The sequence below is a fragment of the Paramisgurnus dabryanus genome, chromosome 22 (assembly GCF_030506205.2).
Source record: "Paramisgurnus dabryanus chromosome 22, PD_genome_1.1, whole genome shotgun sequence".
In the NCBI taxonomy this organism is placed as follows: Eukaryota; Metazoa; Chordata; class Actinopteri; order Cypriniformes; family Cobitidae; genus Paramisgurnus; species Paramisgurnus dabryanus.
The window spans coordinates 20,402,325-20,421,596 of record NC_133358.1 but is presented as its reverse complement, the minus strand read 5'-3'; the positions used below and the strand labels follow the sequence as shown (position 1 = coordinate 20,421,596).

The following is a 19,272-nucleotide window of genomic DNA, read 5'->3' as shown; positions in this document are numbered from 1 at the left end:
ATGGATCCATGTTCTCATTCTGTTTACGCCAAATTCTGACTCTACCATCTGAATGTCTCAACAGAAATCAAGACTCATCCGACCAGGCGACATTTTTCCAAGCTTCAACTGTCCAATTTTGGTGAGCTTGTGCAAATTCTAGCCTCTTTTTCCTATTTGTAGTGGAGATGAGTGGTACCCGGTGGGGTCTTCTGCTGTTTTAGCCCATCCGCCTCTAGGCTGTGTGTGTTGTGGCTTCACAAATGCTTTGCTGCATACCTCGGTTGTAACGAGTGGTTATTTCAGTCAAAGTTGGGGATTTTAGCCCACAGGACGGCCACATACTGGATGTTTTCCCCTTTTCACATCATTCTTTTTGGTTGTGCGTGAAAATCCCAGTAACTGAGCAGATTGTGAAATACTCAGACCAGCCCATCTGGCACCAACAACCAAAATTGCTTAAATCACCTTTCTTTTCCATTCTGACATTCGGTTTAGAGTTCAGGAGATTGTCTTGACCAGGACCACACCCCTAAATGCATTGAAGCAACTGCCATTTGATTGGTTGATTAGATAATTGCATTAATGAGAAATTGAACAGGTGTTCCTAATAATTCTTTAGGTGAGTGTGAGTAAAGTGACATTTGTGAAAATAAGCATTTCAATTACAAATTACAGAATTCTAAACATTACATGTCAAAGACACTTGGAGGGTCTTGCATCTGAACTCTTTATATGTTTATATGCTTTAGATGACAGGGTTTATTGATGTAATGCTTTAATTTACAACACCATTTACATCTGTTACAAACCTGTCTGCATCTTATTTTCAGATCACAATTCATAGCTTTGGAGGGAAAAGCCATTAAAGTCACAATCTTAGATCTTTTACTTCACGTTCACCGGCTTTATGGTCCTTTTGTCAAGTGACTCGCCTTTACAGACATATAAATTGTCATAGGAGGTTCCAGCAAACCTCACTTTTCCTCAATTTGGAGGTGACACATGCAAACACATGATGACCTCAGAATATCAAGAAGATGCTGAGATGAAGAAAAACCTCCAGAGGACATTTCTGGGTTTGTTGTAGAAAGTGAATAAGTAGCTACATCCAAAACAGAATGTGGCTTAATCCAAATACCTGTTGTTTGGTATTCACACCAGTCCATTCTTTCAAAATAAACCAAACAATCTCATCTGAAATCTATTCCCCATTACAGACAACCAGGAACAATTCCACCAAATGTGAATGTAAAGTCACCTTGAACACATTCACACTCTCCAATTTTGTTGCACAAAAAAGATCCCAAGATGTCTGGTAGCCATCTGGAGTCCACTGGGCATCATATGCGAGTGATTTAGCAGCTCAGGATTTTAATGAAGGCTCGTCTGAACTCAATGTTGAAGGTGGTGTAGATGACAGGATTGAGTGCACTGTTGACATAGCCGAGCCAGGTGAAGGCGCTGTAGAGCTCCGGTGGAACATGACACACCCTGCAGTGAGTATTTAGGATGTGGGTCACAAAGAATGGAAACCAGCAAATAAGAAAGATCCCTGAAAAAACACAGAAACAGTAAGAGGGGGCATGCAGTCACATAATATTGAATTTGGCTATTTAATCATTGGGAGATTGCAGTTGGGAGACGATTTAGTGTGCATTCAAACCACACATTTCTTTTATCAATATGTGTGTCCCCAGGAATTGAACCCATGACTTGTGTTGCTAACCCAATTCTTTATTTCTATGTATAGCTAAAGAACATCTTATAGGGAAGCATTCAAAAGTGGCTGTGATGCAATTTTTGATCACAGGCAGCTTTAAGAGAGGTTTCTGTACATGACAAACGGTCATGTGACAACCCTGACCAATTGATTTTGAACTGAGGCAGCTGAGACATTTACTCCATCTGACTCCACGAGTCTGATTTCATTTCCTGTTCATTTAAGCAGACATATCAGATTATCATCAATGTCATATATATATACTCAATCTACATAACACTGACTTACTATCAGGTAGTCAATGCTAATTAAGTCTAATTGATTGTTGTATCACACAAATGAGTGGTCTCTGCAGGTGTTATATGCAGCTACTAGCATTAAGCATCTTCAGTATTCCCCATGTGGTGTATGTTGGCATCTGACAAACGGTGGCACATGCCAGCCACAGACCGAGCTTCAAAGAGTTGCTCTGACACCCACGTTCAATACGTCAAATGAGAAACTAAGATGACGTGAATTGGAAAATAGCACAGTGGCATTCATTAAGATGAACACTTAAGGCCAATTTACACAACAAATGCGTCTGTTGGAGTCTGTTGGGTCAAAGAAAATTAGACTTTAGAATGTTGTGGTTGGTTGTTGATGGACCAGAGTGAATTTGCCTTTAAAAATAATAAGTCAAATTTATTACTTGAGGGAAAAACAGCATAGCTAAACCAATACAGTCTTGTTTGTTGGGCTTAAAGCTGCGATTCGTAACAACTTTAGTTAAAAATGAACATTGAGCATGTACATAAACAATCAGTTTTGCAACTTTCTTCGTACGTGAGATTGATTCATGACAGTACACTGTAAATATTAGGTTCTTAAAAAAGTAATTTTCCTGATTGCCTTAAAAAGTTTATTTCAGCTCAGAAATATTACTTGACACACAATTTTTACAGACTTTTTTTTTCTTTTTTTGAGGCAACTATTTTTGACTATTTTTAAATCAACTCAATATTTAGGGTTACTGTTTTAAAAAGTTAAAATAACTTTTTTACAGTCTGACAAAACTTAAAATTATTTTTAAGTTGACGTGTCAGGTCAGATTTAAAGTCGCAATGAAATTGAAATGAAAAACTGTCATTTGTTTTGTAATATTGTGGTATTTTTTTTTACACTTATCTGTGAACTTCCTTGCTTTTTTATTCATGTGACCTCATAATCTTTAATCAAAAACGCAAAACTCCCCTCCTCAAAACAATCTCTCTTTACTTCTGGTCATATGGTATTGCAGGTGGGTGGGGTCTGGGAAAAGATTCCAGCGATTAGCAATTAGCAACCCAACCCAACGGTTTCATGGCGACTTTAAAGGGACACTCCACTTTTTTGACACTGTGATCATTTTCCAGCTCCCCTAGAGTTAAACATTTGATATTTACCGTTTAGGAATCCATTCAGCTGATCTCTGGGTCTGGCGCTAGCACTGTTGGCATAGCTTAGCATAATCCATTGAATCTGATTAGACCATTAGCATCGTGCTAAAAACTAACCAAAGAGTTTTGATATTTTTCCAATTTAAAACTTGACTCTTCTGTAGTTACATCGTGTACTAAGACCAACAGAAAATTAAAAGTTGCATTTTTCTAAGCAGATATGGCTAGGAACTATACTCTCATTCTGGCGTAAAAATCAATGATTTTGCTGCTGTAACATGGCTGCAGCAGGCGTAGTGATATTATGCACTGCGCGAAAATAGTCCCTTGCTATTGAAAGATATTTTCGTCTGCTGCGTAAAATCAAAGTGGTGGTGAACTAGTTAAGTAGATCACGTGCAACTCATGAGCTCTGCTTATTTGCGACCCTGAACTAATTTGCGCTGCTCTTAGTAGATTGTGTTGGTCATTATGTAAATCACCTGTTGTGCCTTTTTGTTAATAACCTACAGATATTACCACTCCCATCAGTGTTTTTTTTGGAATTGAACTCTCACGCTAATTTGCCCCGTTTAGTAAATCTGGCCCTTAATGTGTTAAAATGATACATAATGTGTCACGTTTCATATATCCATGAATACCCATGCAATCAGTCTGGTAGAGCTTCTCACCTAAAACGATGGCCAGCATCTGTGTGGCTTTCTTTTCCTTGGCATGCATACTCCTACAGCGCATCTGACTGGGGCACACCATGACATGAGGGGGCCGCGGTGGATACAGGGTGGTGTGTGTGGCTCCATTTGACAACTTTTTCACCTCGCAGCTCTTAATTGTCACCTGCTCCCCTTCACCAACTTCCTCACGGTTTGCATCTTGATCAGTCTGAGCGAAAGATGCTTGGCTGATGCTGCAGTAGTTCAGCGTGACCACAGGGGGCAGCGGTGAGTTATCGGAAGGGGCGGTTTGAGGTCGTTTGCGCCACGGGCACTTGGTAAAGAGTTGGGGGTGAAGAGCCTGCTCTGTGCTTTCCTAAAGAGACAGAGACATAAAATGTAAGAGTAACTGTAAAACTACAAGTTGTGTGGAATATTTTTATTCCTCCAAATATGTCTGTTCTATTTAATAAAAACAAGAAGGTATGAACTTGCTGCTTTTCTGTTTCAAAGCATCAGTCAGACCATGTTTGGAGCTGTTTGTCAGATCCACAAAGTTCCAGCTCATATAGCTTTTACTTATTGAGGCATGGAAAGAAAAATGCACTTGCCATGCTAAAAAAAGATGGGAAAAGGCTGCCAGCAATCTAAAACATTTTTAGATTTGTTTGCAGAGTTTAGAGCAGTCACATTTCGGTAAACATGTTCAAGGACACAATGGTATACGCACATTTATCACATTGATCTTGATGGGGGACAGATCTCTTTTTTCTTTATGAGCGATGTCTTGTAAACATGTCTCCTGTGGAGAGATGTTAAAGAGTCAGTGGGTGGAAACAAAAAGAGAGTAAATAAATTAGGGGAGCAGAAATAGTGTGCCGATTTTTCAATGCAAAAGCCAGGGGGAAATGATTGCCTCGTGCAAATAATGAGCTGTGTTGTTTTTACCGAAACTTAACTAGACTCGAATGGATCAACTAACCATGGTGAATTTTTACTGATAACACTTTTTTCAATAAGAATGAACTCATTAATAGTAAATAACAATGGAAAATACATTTACAGCATTTTTAATCTTGGTTAATGTACATTTCTACACTAATGCATTTTTTATGAAAATAAAAACATTTATATGAATAAAAACATTTATATAAATTAGCAATAAGCTACATTAGCAGTTAAGAATTGATGGATGGCTTAGTATAATTAGTAAAATTGTGTTCATTGTTAGCTTATTGTTTACTTAATTAACCAATGTCAAAAAATTAAACTTTATTAAAGTGTTATATTTTAATTAATCTGATTAAATGATAATCTGCCGAGACACTATCTTCATCCTTTATTATGCCTTTGGGGCATTTATTCCATGTACCATTGTTCTCTATTGGCATTTAAGACTAAGCTATTAAAAACCCTGAAACTATTTGGACAATGTTACTTTTTCTCTTTTGTGTTTGCAGCACACATACATTTTAACAACTACATTATTCATCAAAACTGTATTGCTCAGATGGCTTTGAAACTATATGTATTCTGAAAAGCATGTAGCTTCATATTGACTTTATGTAGGCCTAATGGTATTCTCATTAATGTTTCATTTAACTATTGACTTTGTCTCAAATGTGGCGAAACAATAAACTAGAAAAAAATGAGACAATTGTTGACAAACAGTAAGAACACAAAGCTTTAAAATAATGTGAATAGCATATATCCACATAAAGTAGTTTGATTCTTAAAGAATATAATGAAATTACTTCATATTGAAATCTTTAACTTTTGTGATTGCTGAGAAGCTAATGTCTGTCTACATAATTTAGAATTTTAATTTAAAGGAATAGTCCATTTTCTTAAAAAAAATCCAGATAATTTACTCACCACCATGTCATCCAAAATGTTGATGTCTTTCTTTGTTCAGTCGAGAAGAAATTATGTTTTTTGAGGAAAACATTGCATTGCATTTTTCTCATTTTAATGGACTTTAATGGAACCCAACACTTAATACTTAACTCAACACTTAACGGTTTTTTCAACGGAGTTTCAAAGAAATCTAATCGATCTCAAACGAGGCATAAGGGTCTTATCTAGCGAAACGATTGTCATTTTTGACAAGAAAAAAATATGCACCTTTAAACCACAACTTCTCGTCTATCTCCGATACTGTGACGCGCCAGCGCAACCTCACGTAATTGCGTAGTGATGTAGAGAGGTCACGTGTTACATATATGAAACGCACATTTGTGGACCATTTTAACCAATAAACTGACACAAAGACATTAATTAGTATCAGTTGACATACAAGAACGTCGGAACGATCCTCTTTCTCCACACTTGTAAACACTGGGGCGTAGTTTCGCGTTCGTCCTCTGTGACCTTTTGATGTCATTTTGCAAATACGTGAGGTCTCGCTGGCGCTTTTCAGGACCGGAGATAGACGAGAAGTTGTGGTTTAAAAGTGCATATTTTTTATTTTTCTTGTCAAAAATGACAATCGTTTCGCTAGATAAGACCCTTATGCCTCGTTTGGGATAATTATATAATCCTTTGAAACTCCGTTGAAAAAAACTGTTAAGTGTTGAGTTAACTATTAAGTGTTGGGTTCTATTAAAGTCCATTAAAATGAGAAAAATCCTGGAATGTTTTCCTCAAAAAAAAAAAATTCTTCTCGACTGAACAAAGAAAGACATCAACATTTTGGATGACATGGTGGTGAGTAAATTATCTGCTTTTTTTTTTAGAAAATTGACTAATCCTTTAACAATTATTTACAAAACGACATAAACTTTTTTATATTTTATTGTTACAGGTTGTTCTTCCAGACCAACCTGAGACAAATAAAATACAAAAAACATATTTTGTAAATAATTGTTTATCTAATTGTTTAATTATGCTTCATTTGGAATCTGAACAGTCAGACAACTGGAACTTTTTGAGAAACTTTTGAACAACCTTTTGAGTTAACAATTTTTTTAAAGTGAATTAACTCAAAAGACAACCAGATCATTTATTTTTAAAAGTTGAAAAAAAAAAACTTTTTTACAATGTGAGTATGTTTCAAATATCATTTGCAACATCAAGTCTCATTGACTATTAAAATTTGATATGATTTAAAAAAGCAAAGCAGTCTTTTTAGCAGGCAAAAATATTCAGGGAAGCCCCTTAATCTCTTTCACCATATCAAATTTTGCTCCTATTAGCTGGAACTAAATATTGCAATAAAATTCCTAAGGCGCAAAGCAAAATGGCTTTGCTGGTGCTTTTCCAAAGATCTTCCTGTGCACCTCACTTTTAAATGAAGCCAACGATCTTGTTTTAGGGAATGTTGTTTCAATAAATAAACCAACCGAGTAATGTTTTCCAACAAAGGGAGGTTGGATTTAATGCTTCTTTGAATTCATATGAAATGTAATACTGTACTCAAATGTTGTTTTCAATCCAAGAGAGCACCTTAATGATCTTGAGGCTTAGATGTTTTTTCTTATCCATATCTGTAATAGATACTTTAAATACCTTTAGCCATCATACACTGTTATAGGTGGATTATGTGCATTTAAAGTAGCTTACTGTGAGAGTTGAGAGTGATCCCCTAATCCCAAACAGTTTGAAGAGATTATGTGGGAATGTGTTCCTCTGATGGTTTGTGAAATGCGACAGTATTACCGCAAGTGGTGACACTGAGGCTGGCTGAACTTTGCCGCTTCCTTGACGGAAAGTAATTCGCTTCCTTCTCCTTCTAAGGAAGATGTAGATCCGCACGTATACCAAAAGGGTCACCATGAAAGGCAGGTAAAATGAAACCACGGAGGAGTAGATAACGAAATCGGGATTTGAAATTGAGCACACTGAAGGATCATCTGCAATGTGGAAACATGAAGCAGAAGAATGTACATGGGATTACTGTAGCTCAAACACATTCATTCATTCAGATTCAATGTTGTTATGTCATAAGGTAACACTTTAATAAGGTTGTATTTGTTATTGTTAACATAAATAAATGCATAGTTAAAAATGAGCAATATAATTGTTTTGGCATTTTTTTAAATGAAAAATTTATGTTAATGCCAATACAATTGTTTACGGAAGCCGAGAAAGGCTTTTATCATGGACTTTTATTTTTTTAAGCACTGTTATCTTGTGATAACGACTTATTCATTCGTTATCTCGATATAACAAAGTTTGTTTTTTCAAGATAACGATTTAATTATTTAACTTTTTTGACATAACAAGTTTGTTTTCTCGAGAAAACAAATTAATTATTTAGTTATAATGAAAAAATTAATTCATTATCTCAATAAAACAATATTTGTTTTGTCGTTATAACCACTGATCTATATAAATGACTGGATTGCGCATAGAACACTTGACGTAACTGCGTGAGGTGAAGCCAGCGCAGAGTTCGAGCCGCCATCTTGGTATACCCAACCGGCAGAGAGCGTCATTGACTTCCATTCAAAATCATGATCAAAATTTACCCCCTTTACAGCGTATCAGTTACACAAGGTTAATTTTTAAGATATGTGTACGTAATTATTTGTTAATTCTGGTGTTATTTGCAATGTTTATGTTTTAAACGGGCAGGACAATGGATTTATAAAAAAACGTTAAGGTGAGTGTGTCTGCTGCATTTGTTAATGACACGGGTATAAATAAAGTTTTTTTTTGACATTCAGCTACACGGTGACGATCAGCGTTATTTCTCTAAATAAGTTTAGGTTACTTGAAAGTTTAGATAACATAATTACAAAACTAGCAAATTATTGCATGCACATACGGTACAAAACATGATTATGTATTTAGATTTCAGAATGAGCACGTTTATTGTCATTAATACTAAATATGCTGCGGTCTGTCTGCTGATCTGATACTGTAATAAAGAAATAACTGATTAAAACGCAAAATGTACAACTTTCAGTAAATAACTATTTACATGCTTTGGACGTTTGTGTTGTAATAATGTACAGGGTAACTTCACATATAAAAACGAAGACGAGTAAAGTGATGTTTTATCATTAAAATCTGATAACATCCATTGATTTAATAGAACGTTTGGGTATACCAACATGGCGGCGCGGTGGCTTCACAAGTGTGACGTCATGCGCAATCCAGTCATTTATATAGATCAGTGGTAATAACGAATTCATTATTTCGTTATCTCGAGAAAACAAACTTTGTTATATCGAGATAACTAATTAATAAGTTTTTATCACAAGATAACAGTGCTTAAAAAAAAAAAGTCCATGGCCTTTCTCGGCTTCCATAGTTTATAGTTAATTGTGCATTAATGTTAACAGTAACAACTTTTAATTTTAAAAATGTATAAGTAAATGATGAAAATAACATGAACTAAGATTAATAAATTATATTGTTTATTGTTAAACAAAGTGTTCCCATAATTAACTTGTAATTAAGTAGATCAACTGTAAAATTACTGTAAAAATTATTTTGCTATATTATTATAATTCTTTACAAAATTAACCATGGTTTTACTACAAATAATACAAATAACATTGCTACTGTTAAATTATGGTTTCTAAAATTAACCATTGTTATGCCAACTCTAGTTTAATAATTTACATTAAATTACATTACAATTATACATTTATGCATTTGACAGACGGTTTTATAAAAAAAATCTATGCATTATAAAGTTCTCATTTTATCAGTATGGGTGTAAAAGTTGTCACTGGGGTGGTGCCTTTTCAAAAAGTACACTTTTGTGCCTAAAAGATGCATATTGGTACCTCAAAGGTACATATCTGTACCGAAATGGTACATATTAGGACCCTCTTAAAAAAACTTTTATAATAAAATATATAGTGTTTAGTTTTAGTAAGGGATATAATTCACATTTGTTGCAGAGTAGCCTACCTTTGCATCTGATTTAAAACATTTTAATGATTTTTGGTTTACCACAACAAAACTAACTATAAAAATCCCACTGTGCATCATATGTTAAGATTGTAAATCCCAAATGTGTGCACAGAAGACACTACACAGACAAGGTAATAAATCATGTGAATGTATGCAATGCCGCCGGCTGTGTTGAAATCATAATCAATACTCTTATCAGCAGTAATCTGTGACATACAGAATTGTTTCTGTGCAGACATAATTAGATCCTCAAAGTCCTTCTCCCCCATCTCCAGCACACAGAGCCATGCAAGGCAGAATGAATCTCACGCATATATAAAAGGCTTTCGTGTATGAGAGAGCTGACATTAATTATATTTTACTCTGAGTACTTAAATTAAATGGATGGTTAATTCCTTCTGCTAATATATTTATTATCATCTGATTAAAATGCTGATATGAAATTACAGTTAAAAAAAATTGTAGGGCTCTGTGTTTCTAACACATCTCTTAATTAAATGTGTCACTTATTTACTGTTCACTTCAGCAATGCTTGAGCAGAAAGCAATGATTTCAGACCGCGTGAGAAACTAGAGCATTGGTTTCCCATTGGATTTTCTTCAGATAAATGTACACAAAAACAAAATAAACCCCTTAAATTATTCAAATTATAACATATACAACATAATTATTTATTCAGATTGTATTTTGGGTTTATAACCACGGATCTAGAAGAACAGCTGTAAGTCTGTCAGCTCACCTGTAGTGTTGAATCCAAACAATAGGGGACAGGATACTGCGAAGGCGAGGACCCAAACTGTAGCAATCATGACCGAAACTCGTTTTCGGGAGCTGTGGGTGGTGTTGTACAACACAGGCATCACCACGGCTGTGTACCTTCACAGTTCAAAGAGTCAATCTCAGAGCAGTACCAGTAAAGAAAGGAAAACCCTTTAAAAATGCTGAGTTATTTTCAACCCAGCATTGAGTCAAAAAGGGGCGAACCCAGCCTGTTGAGTTAAAATGTAACCTATGCTGGGTTGTTTTAACCCAAAAAGCGAAATATAAACATTTTCTGGGATTAATTTAACCCAAAGGCTGGGCTTGACCCTTTATGACCCAATGCTGGGTTGAAAACAAGCCGGCAAGCAATTTTGCGTTTAAAAGACGTCTAGGCATAAATAAGGCAAAATTTGGGCGTTCAGAAAAAATTTAAAGGTGCAGTGTGTCATTTTTATGACCTTTCATAATGAACCGTTATATGTTTATTACCTTAGTATGAGACGTTTTTATCTACATGTACCGGGGGCCCCCTTACATGGAAGTCGCCATTATGTGCCGCCATGTTTTTTACAGAAACCCTAAATGGACAAACTGGGCTACCATAGCTTCTCTATGTGGGGTAATGAGGAGTAAGCAGTGGACTAAGCCATTGGTTGCAATTCACCTGCACTTCACCACTAGATGCAGCTAAAATTTACACACTGCCACTTTAATAAACATCTAACTAATCAAAAAATAAATGAAATAAAATAAATAAATTAAACCAAACACCTTGTAAGCACTGTTGACTTTGCTTATATGATGGAATATCATACATCTCGCAAGTTATTTGGCAAAAAAGTCATGTAACCAAATTCAAGTTTATTTTGGCTGGAAATTGGGTTACTCATAAAAACGTACTATATCAGGTCTGTAGTTACTATAGGCGTTGAAATGACGGGCATTGCTTGCTGGAATGTAATTAAATGGCACATTTTGAGAAAAGTCAAATTAACCATCAAGTAGATTTGTGTATATCACATATTTTGATTAAAAAAGTAAACGGTAAACTTTCAATATGAATGCCCTTTCAAAGTGTATTGCTACAAAGAAAATATTTGATTAAAAATGAATAAACCTCGTGCATGTCAGAAACATGTGATCATGTGTAAAAAAGAGTTTGTCTGTATGGAAGATTAATAATTTTTGACCCCATCATGGTGACACAATTGTATCAGCTCTTGCTCCGCATGATTGGTTTTTCTATCAAACACCGAATAACATTTAGTTCAGAGAAGAAAGATGGAATAAACCAGACCAGAAGCATAACCTAGGCATAATCATCAAACTTAATATGTTTCTTTCTCTTGACTGACTTAATCCATTTTCTCTCTTATAGATTTTTGCTTCGTTTTTGTCTTCAAACCCAATAATTTTCTCTCAGCTCTGTCATTTAACCCATCATGTAAACTCTTGCACCCCCCACCTCAGCATTAATTAAAAATCGACTTTTATGTTTTCACACTCATGCCATGCAACCAAAATGAAAACGACCCCTTTCTGGTTTATGTATAAGGGTGTTAGTGATGCACCTGTCACTGTGTTTACACTTTTCGGGAATCATCCCACACATGGCTTGTTTACAGTTGTCTCCGAATAATAAGATGGGAAAAGTGATTTTTTTTACACTAAAAACAAATGCAAAAACTCCCTACCTGTCAATGCTAATGGCACACAGGTTGAGTATACTGGCAGTGCACATCATCACATCCAGGGTTACAAACACATTACAGTACAAGCGACTGAAGAGCCAGGCTCCGCCCACCACCTGCACAGATAAACCAATGTCATTAATGTGATAGTTCACCCAAAAATGAAAATTCAAAGAAATGTGTACAAGTTTGTAACAACATAAGTGTGAGTAAATGATGACATACACTCACCTAAAGGAATATTAGGAACATCTGTTCAATTTCTCATTAATGCAATTATCTAATCAACCAATCACATGGCAGTTGCTTCAAAGCATTTAGGGGTGTGGTCCTGGTCAAGACAATCTCCTGAACTCCAAACTGAATGTCAGAATGGGAAAGAAAGGTGATTTAAGCAATTTTGAGATGGGCCGGTCTGAGTATTTCACAATCTGCTCAGTTTCTGGGATTTTCACGCACAACCATTTCTATGGTTTACAAAGAACGGTGTTAAAAGGGAAAAACATCCAGTATGCGGCAGTCCTGTGGACGAAAATGCCTTGTTGATGCTAGAGGTCAGAGGAGAATGGGCCGACTGATTCAAGCTGATAGAAGAGCAACTTTGACTGAAATAACCACTCGTTACAACTGAGGTATGCAGCAAAGCATTTGTGAAGCCACAACACGCACAACCTTGAGGCGGATGGGCTACAACAGCAGAAGACCCCACCGGGTACCACTCATCTCCACTACAAATTGGAAAAATAGGTTACAATTTGCACAAGCTCATCAAAATTGGACAGTTGAAGACTGGAAAAATGTTGCCTGGTCTGATGAGTCTCGATTTCTGTTGAGACATTCAGATGGTAGAGTCAGAATTTGGAGTTAACAGAATGAGAACATGGATCCATCATGCCTTGTTACCACTGTGCTGGCAGGTGGTGGTGGTGTAATGGTGTGGCGGATGTTTTCTTGCCACACTTTAGGCCCCTTAGTGCCAATTGGGCATCATTTAAATGCCACAACCTACCTGAGCATTGTTTCTGACCATGCATATCCTTTTATGACCACCATATACCCATCCTCTAATGGCTACTTCCAGCAGGATAATGCACCATGTAACAAAGCTCGAATCATTTTTAAATTGGTTTTTTGAACATGACAATGAGATCACTGTACTAAAATGGCCCCCACAGTCACCAGATCTCAACCCAATAGAGCATCTTTGAGAGGTGGTGGAATGGGATCTTCGTGCCCATGCATCCCACAAATCTCCATCAACTACAAGATGCTATCCTACCAAAATGGGCCAACATTTCTAAAGAATGCTTTCAGCACCTTGTTGAATCAATGCCATATAGAATTAAGGAAGTTCTGAAGGCAAAATGGGGTCAAACACAGTATTAGTATGGCGTTCCTAATAATCCTTTAGATGAGTGTATTTTCATTTTTGGGTGAACTATCACTTTAAGAGCCACAATCACTATGTATATTTGCTTTTTCCCCTGCTTAACCACAGTTTGAACTAATGAAAAATAAATAACAGAAAGGACACAAATCAAATCCATTTAAATGAATCCGGTCGGCTTATTTTCATTTCTCGCCACAGTGCCTCAGTGAATGAGTTTTTTCGTACCATTGCAAAGAGGAGAAACTCTTCAGAACTCACAGCTTTTATCCGCCTTGCCCCCTTTGCAAATAATAAGTGTTTCACGGGCAAACAGACCCTCGGTCTGTCTCTCAGGAGGCCAAGCAGATAACAGCCATCAGTGAATAGGAAGTTAATAAGGCACAGGCAAAGATGAAAGCATTACACGCTCCAGAACCTGACTGCTAGGTGCATTGCTTCACGAAAGACATACAGTATCTTCTTCTCCCCAGTGCTGTTATTAATCAAAAGTAACACAATGCCTCCAACTTCAGGCATTCATGAGATGTGTGGCTGAATGAATGAATGAACAGCCAATCCACTTACAACCACAGCTGACAGTAAAAAATTAGATCAGCACGATTTATTAATGATATAGCTTTTAAAAAATGACTATTGAAGTTGGTCATTGATTGAAAACGAAATGTAGTTGACTAAGACTAGTGGGTACGACAGCATTTACACTGCAATAAAGCATGATTTGATAAACCCAAGCAATATTATCATGTGAGAGACTTGGTTATCAAATTATTTGGCTTGTCCTTATACTGTATGATCTCTAATCTATAAGCTTTCCAATAATATTGATTTTTAAAAAAGCTGTTGGTATAGGTCTTGCTTTTCTTGTGTCAATGTTAAGTAATCATCTATTGATAGAAGAAAGTGCACTTAATGGATTACAGTACAGTGGATTATAGAAGGCTTTGTGAGTTCCCTTGAGAAATAGTGTGCTTGTGACAAAACAGAAAGGGCTGCTGTGACATAACATTAACCAAATCTGACCCACGAATCACTGAACGTTCCCCAATTGTTTATAATTATAATTTTTAAATAGACTCCATATTCAAAACATTCATAGCAGGTTTTTGTATACTCACTTCTAAATAGACAACCCAGGGCATGACCAGTGAGGCAACCAGGAGATCAGCTACTGCCAAACTAACCACCAGGTAGTTGGTGGTGGTTTGAAGAGTCCGCTCTCGAACCACAGCAATGCACACTAGAACGTTGCCAAACACAATAGCCAGAATAAGTAGGGAGTAGAACATTGCATAGTAATTCCTCTTCGCTTCGATCTGCGGTGTCAAACTTGAGTTTCCCAGGATAACAGAATGGTCAATGGAGTTATTCCAGAGCCACTCAGTGCTGTTAAACAATGCCATTGTGTTGAAGATCTGGGAAGAGAGAACAGTTGTTAATTCGGATATCAAAAACACCTTACGATGTGTTTAAGTTAAGGCTGCTCTGAGCAAGACCTGTGCCAACTCTAAATGTTGTGTATTTTGTACACACATCGCTGCATAAATATTAAAATATATCAACTCTGATCCACCTTAAATCCAGTATTTTATTATGCATAAATATGATTTAATCTCTAAACAATAGACATTTTTGGGTCATTAAATGTAAATGCACTCATGCTGCTTTAGATGCACCTTTGTGCTGTCTTTGTATAAATAATAAGATATGATTTGTGAGCACTTAATATTGTGTTATATGAAAAGCTCTGCTGATATCAGATAGCACTACATTGAAATAGTTCTTTATTGACTCCAGCAATTAAAAGAAAACAATGTATCTTAAAAAGTACCTGCCATAACTGTCTCCCTCAGTCAGTCCAAAATCCTCTAACCCCTTATATCATTTCAGCATTTGATGTTTTTTTTTATTAAAATCGATTTTACAACACCTTGATCATAGTGAAAGATGAGAACAAACCCGAAACCAAGAAACAACGTGATAAATATAAAAGAAGAATACGAATTTGGATGAGCAATATAATATCTTATGGTGATATAAAAAATAAAACCTAACATAAAATAAATGCACCCAAAAAGTGGCAATATGAAAGCAAAAATTTAATGAAACTGTTATGGCATTATTTATCATTTTCATGCAGATGCTTTTTCAGTAAGATTACACGATTTACAGTACAATGTGTCTACCTGTTAAGCTTCTCCACTGAAAAACAGGTCCACCTCTGAATGAACTTTCCACAATTTTTCTGAGATTATACTTCTGTGTCCAGTCGTCCTTTTTGCGCACCATTTACGGAAGAAAAGGTACTCCATCTTTAACGCGCACGGGGTGAGCACAGCGTACGTATGTGAACTTGTTAATGCACAGCTCCAGACATACTTCAACACTCTGCTTTTACGCACTGAACGACCTGATGCAGCCAGTGCCCAAATGGTTCAGCAGAGGGCTTGATTCTCCCGGTTCGCTTTACCCGTCTCCAACAGGTCTTTTACGCACGAAGCATCTCTCCTCTCTGGAGTTCAATAGCTGATTAGGTCATGCCGAATAGCAACATATCATTTGTACAATGTCTAAAATCATAACACTAAATGCATTCGCGCTCCGTTGAGGTTTTGGAACTGGGTGCATGCAGTCTCCTCAAACCCTGCTGAAGAAATGCCTGTTTGATAGATGCAAGACACACAAAAGGTTTGGATCGTAAATGAGCGAGTCAAAATATATTTCTACAGAAAGAGGAAAGTGCGTAAAGAGTGTAAGTATCGCATCATTTACCACTGTTTCAAGAAATGTTTCACGTGCACTTGCATATGAAAAAACATCAAATTATCTGAATCCTGCAGCTCGGGCATGTTTAGGTCCCACGTGGCAAAGAAAGTACTTTTGGACCTTTTATTTTTCAAAGAAGTTAATGGCGCGGACCGCATTATGGCTTGGGTAAAGGTGACCCAAGGGATTATATTTATAATATGTCCTCATCATCCAATAAAGAAAACGTCCCAGTCCAAGAAAAATTTCATGATTCCATAGGAAGAACCATATTGATACACATTGACGCCTTTAGTAGACGTTTCTATCCGACCAAAAGTGCATTCAAACTATACATTATTATCAGTGCATTCAAACTATACATTTTTATCAGTACCTATGTGTTTCATAGGGATCGAAGCCATGACCTTTGAGCTGCTTACGCAATGCTCTAATCGAGATACTTGATTACCATTTGCTCTAGTTACAGAATAATAGCAGTCGGTCCTTACAGGAATGACAGTAAAATAACAAATGTGACCCCAAAATGATGCAAGGATGGTCTGTTGATTCCAGTCAAATGAAAACTGTGCCATCTGTGATTTGTTATGCGTATCGGTCTGACATCTATTTACCAATGTGCAGCCGAGCGCATGAAAACAGCCACCGGTTAAACATGAACATCTTAGCACCTGTGGCCATGAACATTTGCCTTTCATAGACCTATATTTCCTAAATGCCTTGCTGCCACCTTGTGGTAATAATGAAATGTTGGTGGCTGGGCAACCTAAAAATACACTTAAAGGGATAGTTTATTCTAAGAGTGACCTTTGACTTTTATAGTAGGAATAAAAAAAATATTATGGAATTTAATGGGTACCGTCAACTGTGTGCTTTTCCTCATTTAGCAAAATATTTTCTTCATCATTTATCACAATACTGTTACTACGGAAGTCAATGGTCACTATCTGCTATGTGTTTACCATCATTTCTCAAAATATCTTCTTTTGTTGTGTTCATCAGACCAAAGAAATTCATACAGGTTACGAACAACATGAGGATGAGTAAATGATGACAGAATTTTCATTTTAAGGTAAATTATCCCTTCAATTATCCGGCTGGGTTGGTATGAAATATCTACATATAACATATTTCAATATGTGCATGTGCATTTTTATTGTATTTATAGGACTAACACTGATAAACTGCACTGCATTTTATTTAGTTCACATACATTTAATGAGAATTTAAAAAGATTTGAATGTTATACATGTGTCATTACATGTACATCATTAATATACAATATTACAATATTACATCTGCATTTAGGAAGAACAGCTCAGTCAGTACTGTTACTTCTTCTCATTTGCTTCCCAATCGATGTATCCACCTGGATAATGCCGTGCCCTGGAAAAGAACATTTAGGAAAAAAAGAAAAGGAATATGTTGCTAATTGTATCCATTTATGATCTATTTAGGTACATAATTTTGCAACAGTTTTTAGTTGCCTACTTTATAAATCCCAGGCGATGAGCGATTTCAAGAGCCGTCAAACTTCTTTTCCCACTCCGGCAATGAAAAACAATGTTATCATCTTTCTTTTGGGGGGCTTTGACCTTAAACTGCAATTCAAACTGCTTTGGTGAGAGCTTCAGTGAGTTCTCAAGTTGTGGCACTGAAAAACACAGATATTATCCTTATTGGCACTGTCAACCGTCATGTAATTTTACTATAATAAAGACTCACATGGAATGTTGGTGGCATCTGGAATCCTGCCTGCCTGGTATTCATCTGGATTGCGGACATCAAACAGTTGTACACTGTGACTGGCCAGCATAGATTTAAGCTGGCCGTAAGTCACAACTGATGCTAGAATTAAGTTTCACGGTGAAATAATTATGTTAGGTATAAATTTTTGTATAATATTAGGCATAAAGAAAAAACTTACCACTTAAAACTGAATGTGACATTACATTAAGGTCTATTAGTAATAACATATTAATATGAACATGTTTTTATAACATTAAAACAGTATTGTGCTTAAATATTTTATTATTGATTTTAAACACATGACACAAAAACTCTAAAAGTAGCTGCAGAATGGCTTGTGTTAGTGAAAAGAAGAATCAAAAGAAACAAAACAATCTGCTCATTACTAGATCATTAAACAGAAAAATCTAATATTTGTTCTTATTAATACTACTGCTACTACTAATAATAATAAAGAAGAGAAAGAAAAGAAAAGAAAAAAAAAGAAGTCACACATTGTGATGTTCTGTTTCCAAGCTACCACTTATTATCAGGTAGGGGTAATTAATTGGAAACTGAACTTTGTTTTCTGAACAAAGTCCAGCACCTATAGTAAAAAGAACTTTACCTGACATTGTTGACTTTAGTAAAATAAGATGTTATGATTCCCAAAAATTATCCAAAGCAATTAAGCAAAATCTAAAGCAGTTTATACCTAACCTCTAAACAATCTACATCACGTTTTATGAGAGAAACCCAAGTGGCATCTCTAGTCTACCTGCAGCTCTACCTGGATCTGTTTGTCTGTCACTGTGAGTGACAGTGGAGGTCTTCAGTCCACATGCTGACATCATTCTGCCTTGATAGACCGGTTTAGTAATTGCAAAATGGCACACGCGCCTTAACGCCTGATAGGATATCATCTTTAAATCGTAGTAGAGTCACAGCCGTGCACAATGACAGTGCAAATGAATGAGAAGCTGACTTGTAAATGAGTGTTTTCTGGGTGTCTGGGTATAGTCTATCTATTCTGCCCTCTGGTGGTAAAGGGCACCTGAAGGATTGCAGGAAAACCCTACACCAGTTGATCTCAATCTTTTTGACTTCCACCGACTAAAATTGTCTTATGCTTGGACTGTAATAAATAAATATATAAACACTAAAATATCTTGTTTTTAGTTTATTGTTTAATGCATGTTTAGTCTTAATTTTTTTGAGGCCCCCTACACTGTAAAAAAAGTATTTGCTGCCTACAAGAGATGAGTTGCTACAACTTATAAAATGAAGTTAAGATATA

The 19,272-nt window shown here is 36.2% G+C and overlaps 2 protein-coding genes across 2 annotated transcripts; both read right to left on the bottom strand.

The window, feature by feature from the left end:
* Nucleotides 1-629: 629 nt before the first annotated feature.
* Nucleotides 630-15,965, bottom strand: drd3 (dopamine receptor D3). The gene is made up of 8 exons (XM_065259008.2): nucleotides 15,668-15,965; nucleotides 14,600-14,896; nucleotides 12,098-12,210; nucleotides 10,381-10,517; nucleotides 7,431-7,624; nucleotides 4,504-4,575; nucleotides 3,792-4,149; nucleotides 630-1,534 (listed from the first exon to the last, which is right to left on the bottom strand). The coding sequence occupies exons 2-8, from the start codon at nucleotides 14,882-14,884 to the stop codon at nucleotides 1,338-1,340; spliced, it is 1,356 nt and encodes a 451-aa protein (XP_065115080.1). The 5' UTR covers nucleotides 14,885-14,896; nucleotides 15,668-15,965; the 3' UTR covers nucleotides 630-1,337.
* Nucleotides 15,966-17,462: 1,497 nt separating this feature from the next.
* Nucleotides 17,463-18,982, bottom strand: LOC135740107 (thiosulfate:glutathione sulfurtransferase). Its single transcript, XM_065258150.2, has 4 exons — nucleotides 18,766-18,982; nucleotides 17,973-18,095; nucleotides 17,739-17,901; nucleotides 17,463-17,633 (listed from the first exon to the last, which is right to left on the bottom strand). Exons 1-4 carry the CDS (start codon nucleotides 18,896-18,898, stop codon nucleotides 17,579-17,581), a joined length of 474 nt encoding a protein of 157 aa, XP_065114222.1. The 5' UTR covers nucleotides 18,899-18,982; the 3' UTR covers nucleotides 17,463-17,578.
* Between the last annotated feature and the right edge of the window lie 290 nt (nucleotides 18,983-19,272).